This window comes from Coturnix japonica, chromosome 2 (assembly GCF_001577835.2).
Source record: "Coturnix japonica isolate 7356 chromosome 2, Coturnix japonica 2.1, whole genome shotgun sequence".
Lineage (NCBI taxonomy): Eukaryota > Metazoa > Chordata > Aves > Galliformes > Phasianidae > Coturnix > Coturnix japonica.
Genome location: NC_029517.1, coordinates 11,880,386 through 11,893,931, shown reverse-complemented (window position 1 = coordinate 11,893,931; position 13,546 = coordinate 11,880,386). Strand labels below are relative to the sequence as shown.

Below are 13,546 nucleotides of genomic sequence, written 5' to 3'. Positions count from 1 at the left end.
ATAGTCTTTGTACAACGTTTCTTAATTGTGATGGGTTTAAAATACTGTAGCAGTCATCATCCATAGACCCAAATTGACATTCAGTGCCACCAATACTGGCATTGTGAGACCATCAGTGAAAACTGCAGTGTGTGGAAATGATGAAGTTTAAAGAAAACTGAAGCCCTATTTAAATTACCACTTCCCATAATTTACCAGCATCATCTTTCTGAAGAGTAAACAATTAACAGCTAATACAGCAGAATGCACATGCTTTAAGCCATGACATCTCAAGAGAAATCACATCTCTCCAGAACTTCTTTAAGTATCTGCACTATCTGCTAAAAATCACAGACATTCTGATGTAAAATAAAAATTAAGGTCAAAGAAAGCCTGAAAGCCTTTTGCAGGTATCTACTCATTAATTATTCTAATCAAAAAAAATCAAAAAGATCAAAAACCAAAAAAAGCGCAGCAATTAAAGCTGGCAAAGGCACAAATTAATTTGAAAAATCCATTAAAATCCATTTTACTTCAATGAAGTTTGACCAAATCCACAACTGACCTGATAGTAAATACCAGGTATTGCTAACCTTGCTTATTCGGTTCAATAAAAACCACATCAGTTCTCACTCAGAGTCCTCTGATATTCTGGTGAATAAACTGTCTGGAAGATGCGGTCCAAACAGTGCCAGAGCCTGAATGAAGTGAGTAGCAGGAGAGGGTGACAGCATCATGGAGAGGCACGAGGGCAAGCTGTTGGATGCCTTATTTTACCCTATTAAATCTCACAGAGCTGTATCTTGCAGCGTAACCTGGTGCTTTCAGAGACCTACTGCAGAATCAGGAACATTTTTCGTACTCCTGCTGTAGGAGAGAATGCATCTACAGCACTCCATAACCACTGCTTTAATTCCAATGTTCAGCTTCACGCACGTCAATGGAGTTTGTCACTCCAGGGCTCAGACACCTCTTCCATTTTTTCCAGAGCACCGGGAAATGTGCTCAACAACAGATGCTCTACTTCCTATCTCTCCACTCTTTACTAATCCCTAAGACCCTTTTTCCTTTCCTGTGGCAGTACTGTGAGGTTTATCTGATTGTACTAACCAAGTCACTATTGCTCATGTCTTTCTTTCTGGCAGATTTGTGAGGCATGACTGACCTTCACACACTTCTCTGGTCTTCCCCAGTATATCATCTTCACACATGCACTGCTGGTCCTTAAAGAGCAATTTCTTGTCATATCATTTAATTTTCAGAAGTCAGTCTTACCCACAGCTCTTCAGATTTCTATGGGAACTAGCATCCAGATAATATTGTTTTGGTTTCCTTCCTCTCTTACCTGGGAGTTCTCAGTACGTTCATCCAACTATTTCAGCAATTCAGGAAACAAGCTTGAATATTTCAGTTTATTCCAAAAATAAACAGTGAATCATGAATAGAAATGTTGTCTTTACAGAGCTGGGAATACTAAATGAAATTAAATGAGAGCAAATTTGGAGTACAGCACCAAAAGGGCTATAAAACTCAGACCTCCAAGTATGACAAAACCTTTGGTCCATTCCAGTATTTCTTAGCAATTTGAAAATTGCCACATTTCAGTAGTAATATTTTATATATCCAGTGTTTCCTCCCTTCCACGAGGTTTAGTCACATCTACCAACATTGTGAAGGTAAAAATTAATTAGAAACATTATAAACATCTTAATTCAAATTTTTGAGAGATGCTAAATGTATTTGGAGTAACTCATTTCCAAGTGTGTCTTCGTTAAAAAGCTGCTGGGAATAAAGACTGTCGTCAGGACTTTGATTTCTTCCTTGATTTAACTCCACCAGCAAGATGAACATAAAAATAACACAGACACCCCAGTAATAATGAGTCAACAGTTCTAAAGCAAGAAAATCCAGTTAAAACACAGACATTCTGTTTTTCATCTGCCAGAACCTCAGTTAAAACTATATTGTCGGTCCTCTTAAAATGTACTCAAAAACAAAAACACGCTGCAGAATACTGGATGACATCAAGAGCTCATTGTTAAAACAAAGTTTTTGAGTTTAATTGCAGAAGAGAATCATGAAAATGTTGTATTAAAGGTTTCTTTCCCAATACCAATACTTTCCCAAGCTCAGCAGCACAAGTGGTTATTTTAAGCTGTTGCAAGAAAAGAATGCCTTATGCTCAAAATGTGTATTGCCAAGTCACTTGCGAGTAACAACAAATTGCTTCAAGGTCATTCTGCTTTCCCGGGATACAGAGAAGGAAGCCACAAAACAAAAATGAGAGTGGCAGAGAGAGAGAAGGCAGCAGTTGAATATTAGTTCTATGGAAAAGTTTCGAAGAGAAAGGAAACAAAAGGGCATACTGAGTAATACTTTGGCATTTTCAGGTTCTGCTATCCAATTTACTGCACTAGATCCAGATGTCCCATGGTTCACATTGTTTTATGCATTTATGGCAACAAACTTTAGAAGTACAACAAAAAATTGTTGTTCTTCTCTGTTTATGCTCGAGTTGAATTCCTGAGTTGCAGACTCAAAGAAAACTCAAATATAAATGCAGCTGTAAGTTTGCTTAAATGAGGTAGAGAGACCCAAATTTAGAACAAACAGCACCACTTGAAGTATCCTGATTAGGTACTGATGGAAATCCAAAGATAATACAAGTTTACCTGTGCAGCTTTCATCATGTTCAAAAGTTCTTGAACGTTTTAAAGGGAAAACAGACACAAGGTCACCCGAATCTCATTCTTTCTATGAATTCTGAATGCAGAATTCACTTAAAAACTCAGATTTTGCATAACTCTCCCTAAAAAGAAGAGTGAAAGAATAAAAATAAAGAGCAGCCAGATATTGTATTCACAGCTCTCCAGGCCCCAGCCAGCCTTTAACCTCAGGATCATAACACTCAAAATAGAACTATTTTTTTTCTGTTGATTTCAAGTTAACATTTGTTACAGAAAAATACAGTCATCCTTTCCAAAGCCACATTTTGTATATCACATGCTTCTCTAACTCAACAGTGCTTTCCAAGAGGAAGTAAACAAAACAACAGTATTATTTACAATTGACCGTATGTTTAAGACAAAAACCAAAAGTTCATTTCCTTTCCGTGATGCTGGGAAAAGTTCTTAATATGCCTTCATACTTTGTGAAGAAACAGCTCATAGTCTCTCCCATCATGCTAAAAACAAGCAAGTATTAAATTCATAATAATACTAAAAGAGTCTTTGTAGGTCTCCAGAAGGGGATGTAAACCAACTCAAGTGATCTCAAGAATTTCAGTTGCAGTTGTATTACTTAACATAGCTAGCTGTAGTTTATGAACATTTATGAGCTTTATCTCAAAACAGATTTATTGGACTAATAGTAATATTAAATGAATGAATGTTCGCATTCAATGAACATCCATCTCACTTTTATCAACACAGTTTCACTCAGTACAGCATTTCCTTTTTTTTTCAGTGTCTTTCTAAGAGGTTCAAAATATGTCTAAACCAGCACTAAGCACCAGCATCACCTCATCTTACACTGACCTGGATACTACCAGCATGCACACAAACACTGTAGTTAGCGTGAAAGTTCACTCCAAACACTACCAAACAATATTTCTCCATATTGTACATGTGCATTCAGTGAGGCATAAACATAAATTACGTGGGGTATGCACTTGTCTGAATACTTGGAAACATTAAAGCCAGCAGAGGAAGCCCATTGTTCATTTTAGAGACAATTGCTCAGACTGTAGCTGTATATACCAAAATGCAGCAAATTAGCAGAGGTTATTCTTGAGAATATTCTATTCACTGAATTCATCGGGACAGCAGTGAGTAAAATCACGAGATGCCAAAGCTTTTACAGCTACAGGTTGCTAATCACAAGCTAATCAAAATCTAACCTGTTAGGGTAAATGAACTGATCAATAACTGTCAGCAGCTTCATACCCTATGAGCTCTATTTGTCCGGCTCTTTAACAAAGCCAGTGTCTGTTTATAACAAATACCCACTGCTTTCCTGGGAAGAAAAGCCTTTAATTTCTCAGAAATATCGGAGCTACACCAAATACAGATGCTGTAGTTTCTACAGCTTTTCACTGAGCAACATCCTGAGCATCACTATGAAGGAAAGACTTATAAGTAATTGCATATGTGTTGTTTTTTTTTTTAATTGTCCAAAACCTAAGTGACTAAATGAAAATTCAGTTGAGAATAAGTAATACTCATCCACACAATTTTGAAATAGGAGGCAATACAGCAATTCACTGAATATCTTTTTCCATGGACAAATAAGAGCCTAAGTATTTCCATATTACACCCAAAGTACAAGGACCGCTGAAGTGTGTATGCGCTTTGGTCTGCCAGGAAAAACCATAGTTAAATACAGCTGTTTTTTGCTGAGTGGTGTTTTTTCTCTCTCTTTTTATTTTAATTTGCTTCAGAGAATGCCTACCTAGTGAAAACTGAGGTCATCGGGTTTGTTATCATCAAGCTGGAAACCTGACAAGTTAACATATGTTTTTCTAAAAGCCTTTAAATAAAGGGCTACTTTTACAAGTAACAGAAATCCAAGCAAAACAGTTTGCTAATCTAAATAAAAATACAGTTCTGATAGCTAAGTGAACAAGAACCGTGCATTTTTCAAGTGATTGAAATAGGTTACACAGTTCAATAGCAGCAAGTCGAAGGAAATTATTTCTCCTTTTGTTCTAGCATGAACACCACAAGTTACAAACAGATTCCTGGTTCTTGTAGACAAATATTTTTCAAAAATACCCCCAAATATATTAATAAATTAATTAATAAATAAATAATAACTCTACCCACTTGTATACATGGAGGGTTAGAGATAGAGGGATAATATTGGTGTATTTCCTTGGAAACAATCTTCCACAAAAAAACTCTCAACTACAATTTCACTTCAATTATAAAAAAGGTTGCCATGAAAAAAACTACCCAAGTGAGTATTTCTTAATTTTTGTTTTAGTACTATTGCTCCAAATAACTCAATTAACCATGTTCATGTGTAGTGACATTGTGTAATACAAACATCAAAGTTGCATGCCAGCTAAATTAGAAAGCACTGTGCACTTTCTCAATGAAGTATGTTAAAAGACTGAAGAGCTTTCAGAAAGGAACAAACAGCATAGCAAAATCATTTTTTCCATGCAGGTTTTTTCATGCTTTTCTCTTTAAGGGGAAAACATGACTGCACAATACAAATAATCCCAGAGAGTAACTGGTCAACCCTTACCCATCTGTTCTGTTTTACTAAATGACAAAAGAATACCAACACAGAGGGACAGAAAAAGCTACATAAAGTCACCCTATCATGCTGCATGTTAATGGAAGGACACTGTCACAAAGATACTTCTCTTATTCCATTCAGAACAGCTGCTGTCTCTAAGGATCTTTGTTATAGGTTAGAAAATTTTCTCCATGGAGACAGTGGAATATTCCTCACATTACTTAAGAGTTATACTAATATAGTTCACTATACGAAGTGAAAAAGTTCATCAGGAGGACAGTCTGGTCCTTAGCTGCTTCATATTCTATATTTTGCTAATAAAGATGCTGCATAAACAATCATGAAACAGAAATGACAAAAAAGAGAAACTGTAGTATTTTTCACTGTGGGAATGATCTAAAGAATCATAAAAGCAAACTGATTTTCAGAAATACACATGACAGATAATAAGCAACACAACATATGTCAACAGGAACATAAAGGCCTTTTTGTGAAAATGAATGCTACAATAATAACTGTTTAGTTTTAAAATATCCTGGACATTGGGACTTTTTGTCCCAATTAAAAATAAATATTTATAAGCTTATATTTATAAGCTTTATCAGCTTCTGTTTCCTGGAGGTTTGTGGCCCTGACTGTAGCAAGGAGGTTGGAACCTGATGATCCTTGGGGTCCCTTTCAACCCAACCCATTCTACAATTCCATGATTTAACTTTGACTTTAACTAACTGTACAGACTTCAGTGATAATTTCAATGCTTGCACATTGTCTGTTTTTAAACAAGATGTACCAGATTTTATATATATAAACTATTATTAATTGGAGTTATGCTCAGGACCTTGTCATTATGAGTCTTGTATCAGCTCCTGCTAACACAGAACTAGCTGATACACTTGATATGGAAGCATAAAATGTAAAGCCAACAATCCAAAACTACAAGGAACGAGGAAGGTCGGCAGTAAAATGTAAGATAGGAAACTGGAAAACAATGACTAATGATTGAAATGCTTGAAGAGATTAAGTATGAAGGTCAAGTGAGAAAGATTAATTCAAGGATATATGCCAATACAGCACAGTATGTGTTTATATTGCACTTTCCTAATCAATGCTACAAGGTCTTTAAAAAAATAATAACTGATAAATGCTACCAGCAGAGACATGCCAGATTCACAGAATCAGAGGAAATGAGCTTGGCAAATCTGGAAATAAATACTACCAGCTACTAGTATCTTGTCCATCTGTACACAAAAATAATATTGCAATAATGACTTTGCTTGTTTCAGTTGCAGTCAAAAGCTTTTCAGCTATTAGTCACACACATATAAACACCCACAGAGTTTCACTGAGAGGAATTACCCCACTCAAAGGCAGCAAGCTGAGAGATAACAGCCAACAAATGAAGTCTTCCAGTCACCAGAATTCAAACTTCTCCTTCTGAAGCAAGAAGTACACGAGGAGCTAAGAAGTGCATGATTCAAATAAGTCAGAAGTCTTATACAGGAGATTCATTGTGTATGTACATATTTGTTATTTAGAGACAAGCTTCCACCAGTCTCCTTCCCGTAAGCAAAAGCTAAACTAATCGCACAACTTGAGACCTTGAATATGAGATAACTAACGGGAGGTTTTAATTAGCTTTTCAAGAAATCTTAGCTGGGCACTATTTTTATTGAAGAAATTCCTGAAAACTCAGCACTGTTACTATATACCGCTCTGTATTTCAGACAGCAAGGAGTCTTCATGTCCCAAGATTCTCCACATAATTTTTCTTTATAAAGTCCTGGTTGAAATAACTGAGACAATAAAGTTTTGTCACAAGAAATATCTGTAGTCGAAGTATCAACTTCTGAAAAGTTAGCCTAAGAGTCATCATTTGGCCTCTTTTCAAGGATATTTAAAGAGCGTGTTACTTCCAATACAGGCAATTAAAGATCCAGTCAGTGACAGAGCAGGGTCCTAAAGCACACTTGCAGGCTGAAGTCTGCACCAGGCTCAGGCACTCTCATGAGCTTCAGCAAACACAAGTAGCTTTGCAGAGGGAAGAGGTGTGTTTACATAAGCCTTTACAGCTTGCCACAGTGTTTCTCACCTTACCCTTTTGAAGACATAGTTCAAAGACAAAAATATCTATAACCTCAATCAATCAACCAATAAAGAAAAACCTCTTAGTTGACAGTGATCTAAATCTCTATTTAAAAAGGAGGAAAAACACACACAGGGTCCAACAATGTACAACTATTTTTCAAAGTTCTGTGTAACCAGAAATTATCCAAATATTTGGATATCCAATATCTAAAAAGATTTATGAAAAACCATCCACAGCATGAAAAAAGTGTGTATTTTTCATATATTCAACTGGTAACATGAAGCTTAACATGCATATTCAATTTTTCATATTATTGTTCCTCTGAGATTTTTTATTATTATAACAGTTACTTCAACTCATTTTTGTACTTCATCCTTCAAAGAACCAAAGAGAAGAGAAATTCATTATTTTAATAAAATAATTCCTGTACTCTCCAACAAATCATAACAAAAACAGACTTCCCACATCTGTTAAGCAAACAATTAAAAAAAAAAAAAAAAAATTCTTTGTATTGTTTGACTGTGCACACTGAGCTTCTTTCGTAGCTATTTGTACTTACACGGTCTTTGTCATCAGCAACATCACAGAGAATGTCATCCAGATCCAAGATGCCACCATCCCCATGCTCCAGTCGATGTACTTGTATCCAGTAGTTTGGATCCTGCACAAAGGGAGGAAAAAGTCATCAGAGATCAAAAACGTGACGGAAAAAAGGTTATCACACCCAATACAATGATCATCATGGTTCTAAAAACACTCAGCATTAAAACACCTATTTAGTTCATACTCCTGTAATATAATATAAATTAAAACACAAAGCCAAAGCGTTTATTTTCAAATAATCATGAATGTGCTTTCACATGATAAGCATGATCACAGTCCTAACACTAGCACACGAGAGAAAGAGGTTCCCAGAGTTACTGTTTTCATGCGCTGTATGAAAGGAAAACATTCTCCTCTAAATGAGCCAACTCAGACAGTGGTCAACAGGCATAAAATTGTGTGTGTGTTTGTTGGGGGGGGGGGAAGGAAAAGAAAAAAAAAAAAGAGAAAAGTGTGTTTGCTTATTTTGTAGATTTTTTTTTTCTATACAGTAGCTGCAAAAATTTAACAGCTTGTCTTATGGATAGAAATGTTGTTCATTCAGAACAGTTCAGAAGTGTAATGAAATGGTACAAAAGGGCTTTCAACCAGTGCTTGCTGAGTTGGTAGTGGGATATCTGAGTTACATTAAAGGAACACTTTACATTTTAATTAAGAAAAGATGTGTATATATATGCATGTGTTTTTACATATGTAAATATGCCTACCAGTAATTGGAAAGACTAGCTTCATAGCTTTTACTATTACTTTTAGTACAGAAGAAAGTCATAACCGAAAGAATAACAAAGCATCCACAAAGTGTCTTCTGCGTGTTCTTACATCACGTGCTTGCTGACTACAACTCAACTTGTTATTCTTAAAAGGTTTGTTTTCCAATAGGCAGAAGTTGTACTATAAACACCTGAACTATAAACTATAACTATAAACTACTATAAACAACCTGAACAAGATACACAATCTTTTCTTACTTCTCAAATATTCCCCCTTAACAAAGCCAATGCCCCAGGCTGTTGTTAAGCATAAAAAGAGTAGCAGAGTTTTGTTGCTTTTCACAGAGCAGACACGACTGCAGAACACAACTATTTGAGGACCTTCAAACTTGCAACACCTTGCAAAGTGTGCCTGCCTTCCTAGAAATAGTCACTAGAATGAGAGTCTGGAAGTCAAAACATTTGATGTCTTAAAGGACAGAACAGAAAAAACGGGCCAACCAGAAATCCTCCAAATCCATACATACATATTTTTAAATCTCAAGAGTACACGCTGCATGAAATTTAGGGCAACACACTCCACAGAAGAACATCAAATGATGTTCATTTTGTTTGTGATGTCCTAGAACTCTATTTCCCAAGTATGAAAAGCAACTCTGTATGTGATATGTTCACATGCTTTTGGAGAAATGTGATAACCGTGAAACTTGCCTCATTTCTATCTGAGAAAATTCAACTAAAAACAGTCATTATCCAAGAGATTTCTGAAATTAAATTTATGGTGTTTTTCTCTAAGTTCTGTACCTATTAAAGATCATTACCTCACATTTCTTCTAAGCAAACACTTATCATACAGTTAACTGATTTCCCTAATGCGTGGCTTTTTCTTCAAACTGGAATTGACCTCACTGCACTTTACAGGAAATAACTCACCATCCACTTACGTAAAGTAAAAATTCAGAAATAATTTAAAACAACACTACATTACTCACATTATCACACATGCAGAGGAACTTCAAGATGCTAAGAAACTTCAAAGACTCTTAATGAACAAGTTCTCAAGCAAAGTGCATTAAAGACGGGACTTTGTAAATTCTGCTCTAAGGCTAAAAGGAAAGACAGCTTTCTTCATCCTCTAGCCCATTACAAAAAGCTTCTCTCTCTGGTACCTAGACCAAACCATGAGACACAGTTATGAACACCCAGGCTTTGAAGGCACAAGAGAACTGACAGGCTAGGAAATCATCTTATGGTCTTCATTCTCATTCCCACTGCTATTTAATCCAGCTCAAAAAATCTATCAAAACAAACAACACACAAACTCAAAATGGAACTTTAATATTCCTGTCAGCTTTTTTTTTTTTTTTTTTTTTTTTTCCTTTCTATCATAAGTAATTCCCACCTCCAAGGCAAACATAAGGAAACATGACCGATTACAGTATCAATAGTAGGAACACCCACTTCTAAAGCACTATTGTGCTATTTCAGTATGTTCAATCTGCATTAAAAATAGCTTTGATAAAAGCTGCATCACTTTTGCTAATTAGTTCCTTTAAAAGTTTCTCGATATTACATAAGAAGTTTGAGATAGACTTCATTTTTTCTGCATTACCTATTTGTTGTGCCATAACCTCAACTACTCTGGTCGCTTTTCCTGTTTGACAAGGTCCTGATACAAAACAGTAAGTTAGCAAGACCAGACAAGAAATATATAAAACTAGTTTGGCAAGAATTTACTCTGGCAGGATTTGGTAAGTAAATATGAAATAACAATGAAACTTTTCATTAAAGCCTTCTCCAAACTTCACAGAGCAGTCCTTCTCTTGAGGCCCTTTTCCTCCATTAAAGTTTTCCCATAAATCAAAGACTTGGAGGGGGAGGCTTGGGAAGGAAGAGTTCCAGCAAGGAGTGGAAAAATCACGTGCCGTAGAGATTAGTTATGCCATACCCCCTGCACCTCCTCCCCGCCCTCCCATCTAAAAAAAAGGAAAAAAAAACCCTAGTGATTTTACTGCATTAATAAAGTTATATACACGGCCTTGAATTTCCAAGCTTAATTCTATGTAATAATTACACAAACAAGATGGAAACATATAAATTGCACAAATGCTCAAAGTGAAATTCCTGGTCCGTACTCCGTCTACAACAAACACACGTTGCATAAGAAACAGCTTATATGCTCTATTTGCTAAATGCAAAAGAGACTGAACCAAGATCAGCACTGACTTGAATTCAAGTACTACTACATTGACTTTACAAGGATATATGTATTCACTGCTTGGTCAAGTTACATTTCTCCACTGCAGTCATTAAACAGATATTCAGAATTTCCCATGTGAAGGCAGTATTGCAGTCCTCAAACATTTTCTGAAGCAGTCAGAATTACTGTTTTGGCTTCGAACAGTTAGTGATTCATAATGTGGAAATTGGCACCGAACAGAGTTTAGTAGAGTTACTTCATCAGTGGGGCAGATTGCCCCAACGACTCCTTCAGGATACCTCAGGGACCTTCAGGGTCACAGTTTCCTGGTGGCAGAGCAGAGCTCCAAATGTGGTCTCATCAACAGAGGACTTGCTCCAACAGTAACTCAGAGATGCTGCCTCCTTACAGAGTATGGAAAGAGACGCTTGCAGGACTGAGAAACTCGGAATTACAGTGCTCTATCAATGTGTAAATTAGCAACGTGTAACATTACACAAAAGCTATATAAATGTCACTGGTGCATGTAGAAGAACTAGCAAGTTCACTTCATTGAATAAAAGGACAGAAGTAATGCTAAACCTGATTTATAGCATCTTCATTTAAATATTGCATCACTCAGCTCAAGTCTAAGCAAGTCAGATCTCCTGTTTCCTGTGCACACCCATCTAACTATTCTACTTGATGGTGATTATAAAAGGTACTTAGAATTTAAAATCATGAGCACCACATTTTCTGCTCCAACGTCCTCTATAATGGAAGATAAATATTTGCTATTTGAACACTAACAGAGAGTGGAAGAAAAAACAGTTTAGCAAAGCTCGTAAAAATGCAGTCATTCATATTCTGTTTATTCCATATGACACAACTTGTTAAAAGCACAAAGGAAAAACTGAGAAAATTATTAGTTTAAGTAACATCATTCAGTATTCTATAGCTAACAATGTTATGTTCCCACATAGTAGAAACAAGGAACACATGTGGAAAACAATATCTAGAAGCAGGAATGGAAACTATAATTTGTTCTTAACTAGTGGCATAGACAGTTTTCTTATGCTTTTTATTTCTAAATGTGTGCCTTAATTTTTGCAAACTTACCCATTCCAAAAATATATGTTTAAGATTAAAAGTTACAATAAATAAGCTTGTCCTTTGAAATATTTTGCCGTGCCATAGAAGAGAGTACCATAAACTTCACTGGAAAGAGCAATCTACAGAAGTAACTCTGAAAGTAATGCCTCGTATTTATTTCCAAGGAAGCTACAATAGATACAAAGAGCACAATCACACTAGTTGATAGAGCACATTCTCATCTACAGAACACCATTTCTCAATGCAGTCATCACCGTAAGCTGTGTATCTAACCATCGATGAATAAGAGCCTGCATGCCATGCTTGTAAAAGTCTGCACCAGTGGATGTGACCCACTGTCAGGTCAGTGCAGGGCAGTTCCTCATGTTCTGATCCTGCCCGCCCAGATCCGCCCAGCAGGGAGCACTGTGAGCAGGCAGCCACTCCCCAGCAGGGCCTTCCCACCCAGGGTGTGTTTCCTAACCTCAGGTAGGTGTGTACCCACTGCCACTGCCACTTGTTGCACATCTAGAATTCACGTTAAACAGACGACTTCCACATATACCCTTATTCTCCAATCTAGTCAAGATTTGCAACAGTACATTGGGAAGTGGGCTGCCTGTCATGCAGAGCTCGCCACGGTTTCCTGAGCCTACTTGATACCATCTTCCTAAAGCGGAGGTGAATTCAATTTGGGTACATTAAGTGCTTTTCAGCTTTAAGCCCTTTTTCATTACGTAGCTCCACAGAGGATTTTTAAAAAACAAGGCCAACTAGACAGTTGTGCACAATGAGTGTGGAGCTGCAGGGGCAGTTCCAAAACATTCAACGCAACATTTCCTTCATAAATGAAGAGATAAAGGGAAAGTTCTAAGCATGAATTTCTGGTTTCTGCTTAAAATCACCTGGAATTTGAGGGTACATCAAAACGTGTGTGGCTGAGTGTTCTGAGAACAGATAGAGTTCTTGTGGCAAAAGATTACACACAGATCAAAACTAAGACAATAACCCAGCTCAGGCGTGGACCGGACCTGTCTGCTCAGCAGCATATGGCACTCGGGCATGTTAGTACAGGCTGAAAGGAAAATAATGGTTAATAAAAAACGAATGTGTCTGAAAATTTGCCAACAAATTCATTCATTTCCCTGTCTAGCACTGTACTGGAGGAGGGAACCGTCAAAACAAGCTTCCAGGTGCCAAGAAAAAGCCATGAACGCTCTTGATGTGAGCTGGGCTTCCATCACTTTGCACAGCCTTGTTGCTCAGCAAGGAGGGCAGAAACCTGGGTTTGCATTGAATCTCATCCCCATCACAGACCTCCTGGAATTTCAGACACAAAGACCTCCTGTGTAAAACATGCAGCAGAGGGGAAGGGAAAAAGCAGCTCTGAAGACAATAGCATTCTCTTAGATATGCTGACACTGTGCCATGGACAGTTTGCAATGATTTTCAGCATAAGTATGCTCACCATGCCTGCCAGAGCACAAGCCTGCAAAATACTTAGCATTAATGAAAGTACTCCTGTATGCCTCAGAAGGCACCAGATACCAGCAACTCAAGTTACCAAGCTGAGCTGAGCTACCTCTTCCTTTCCTGATGGCAATCCACATGCAGCCACTGCTTTCCTCCCAGTTTTGGAGCATGTTCGCTCTA

At 37.1% G+C, this 13,546-nt stretch overlaps 1 protein-coding gene across 23 annotated transcripts in view; it reads right to left on the bottom strand.

Annotated features, from left to right (window-relative positions):
- Nucleotides 1–13,546, bottom strand: part of PARD3 (par-3 family cell polarity regulator) — a 424,465-nt gene that overhangs the window by 372,622 nt on the left and 38,297 nt on the right. For all 23 annotated transcript variants that reach the window (XM_032443027.1, XM_032443040.1, XM_032443035.1 and 20 more), the window contains exon 2: nucleotides 7,869–7,970. In XM_032443027.1, coding sequence (XP_032298918.1) covers nucleotides 7,869–7,970 — 102 coding nt within the window. The remainder of the gene's footprint in view (nucleotides 1–7,868; nucleotides 7,971–13,546) is intronic.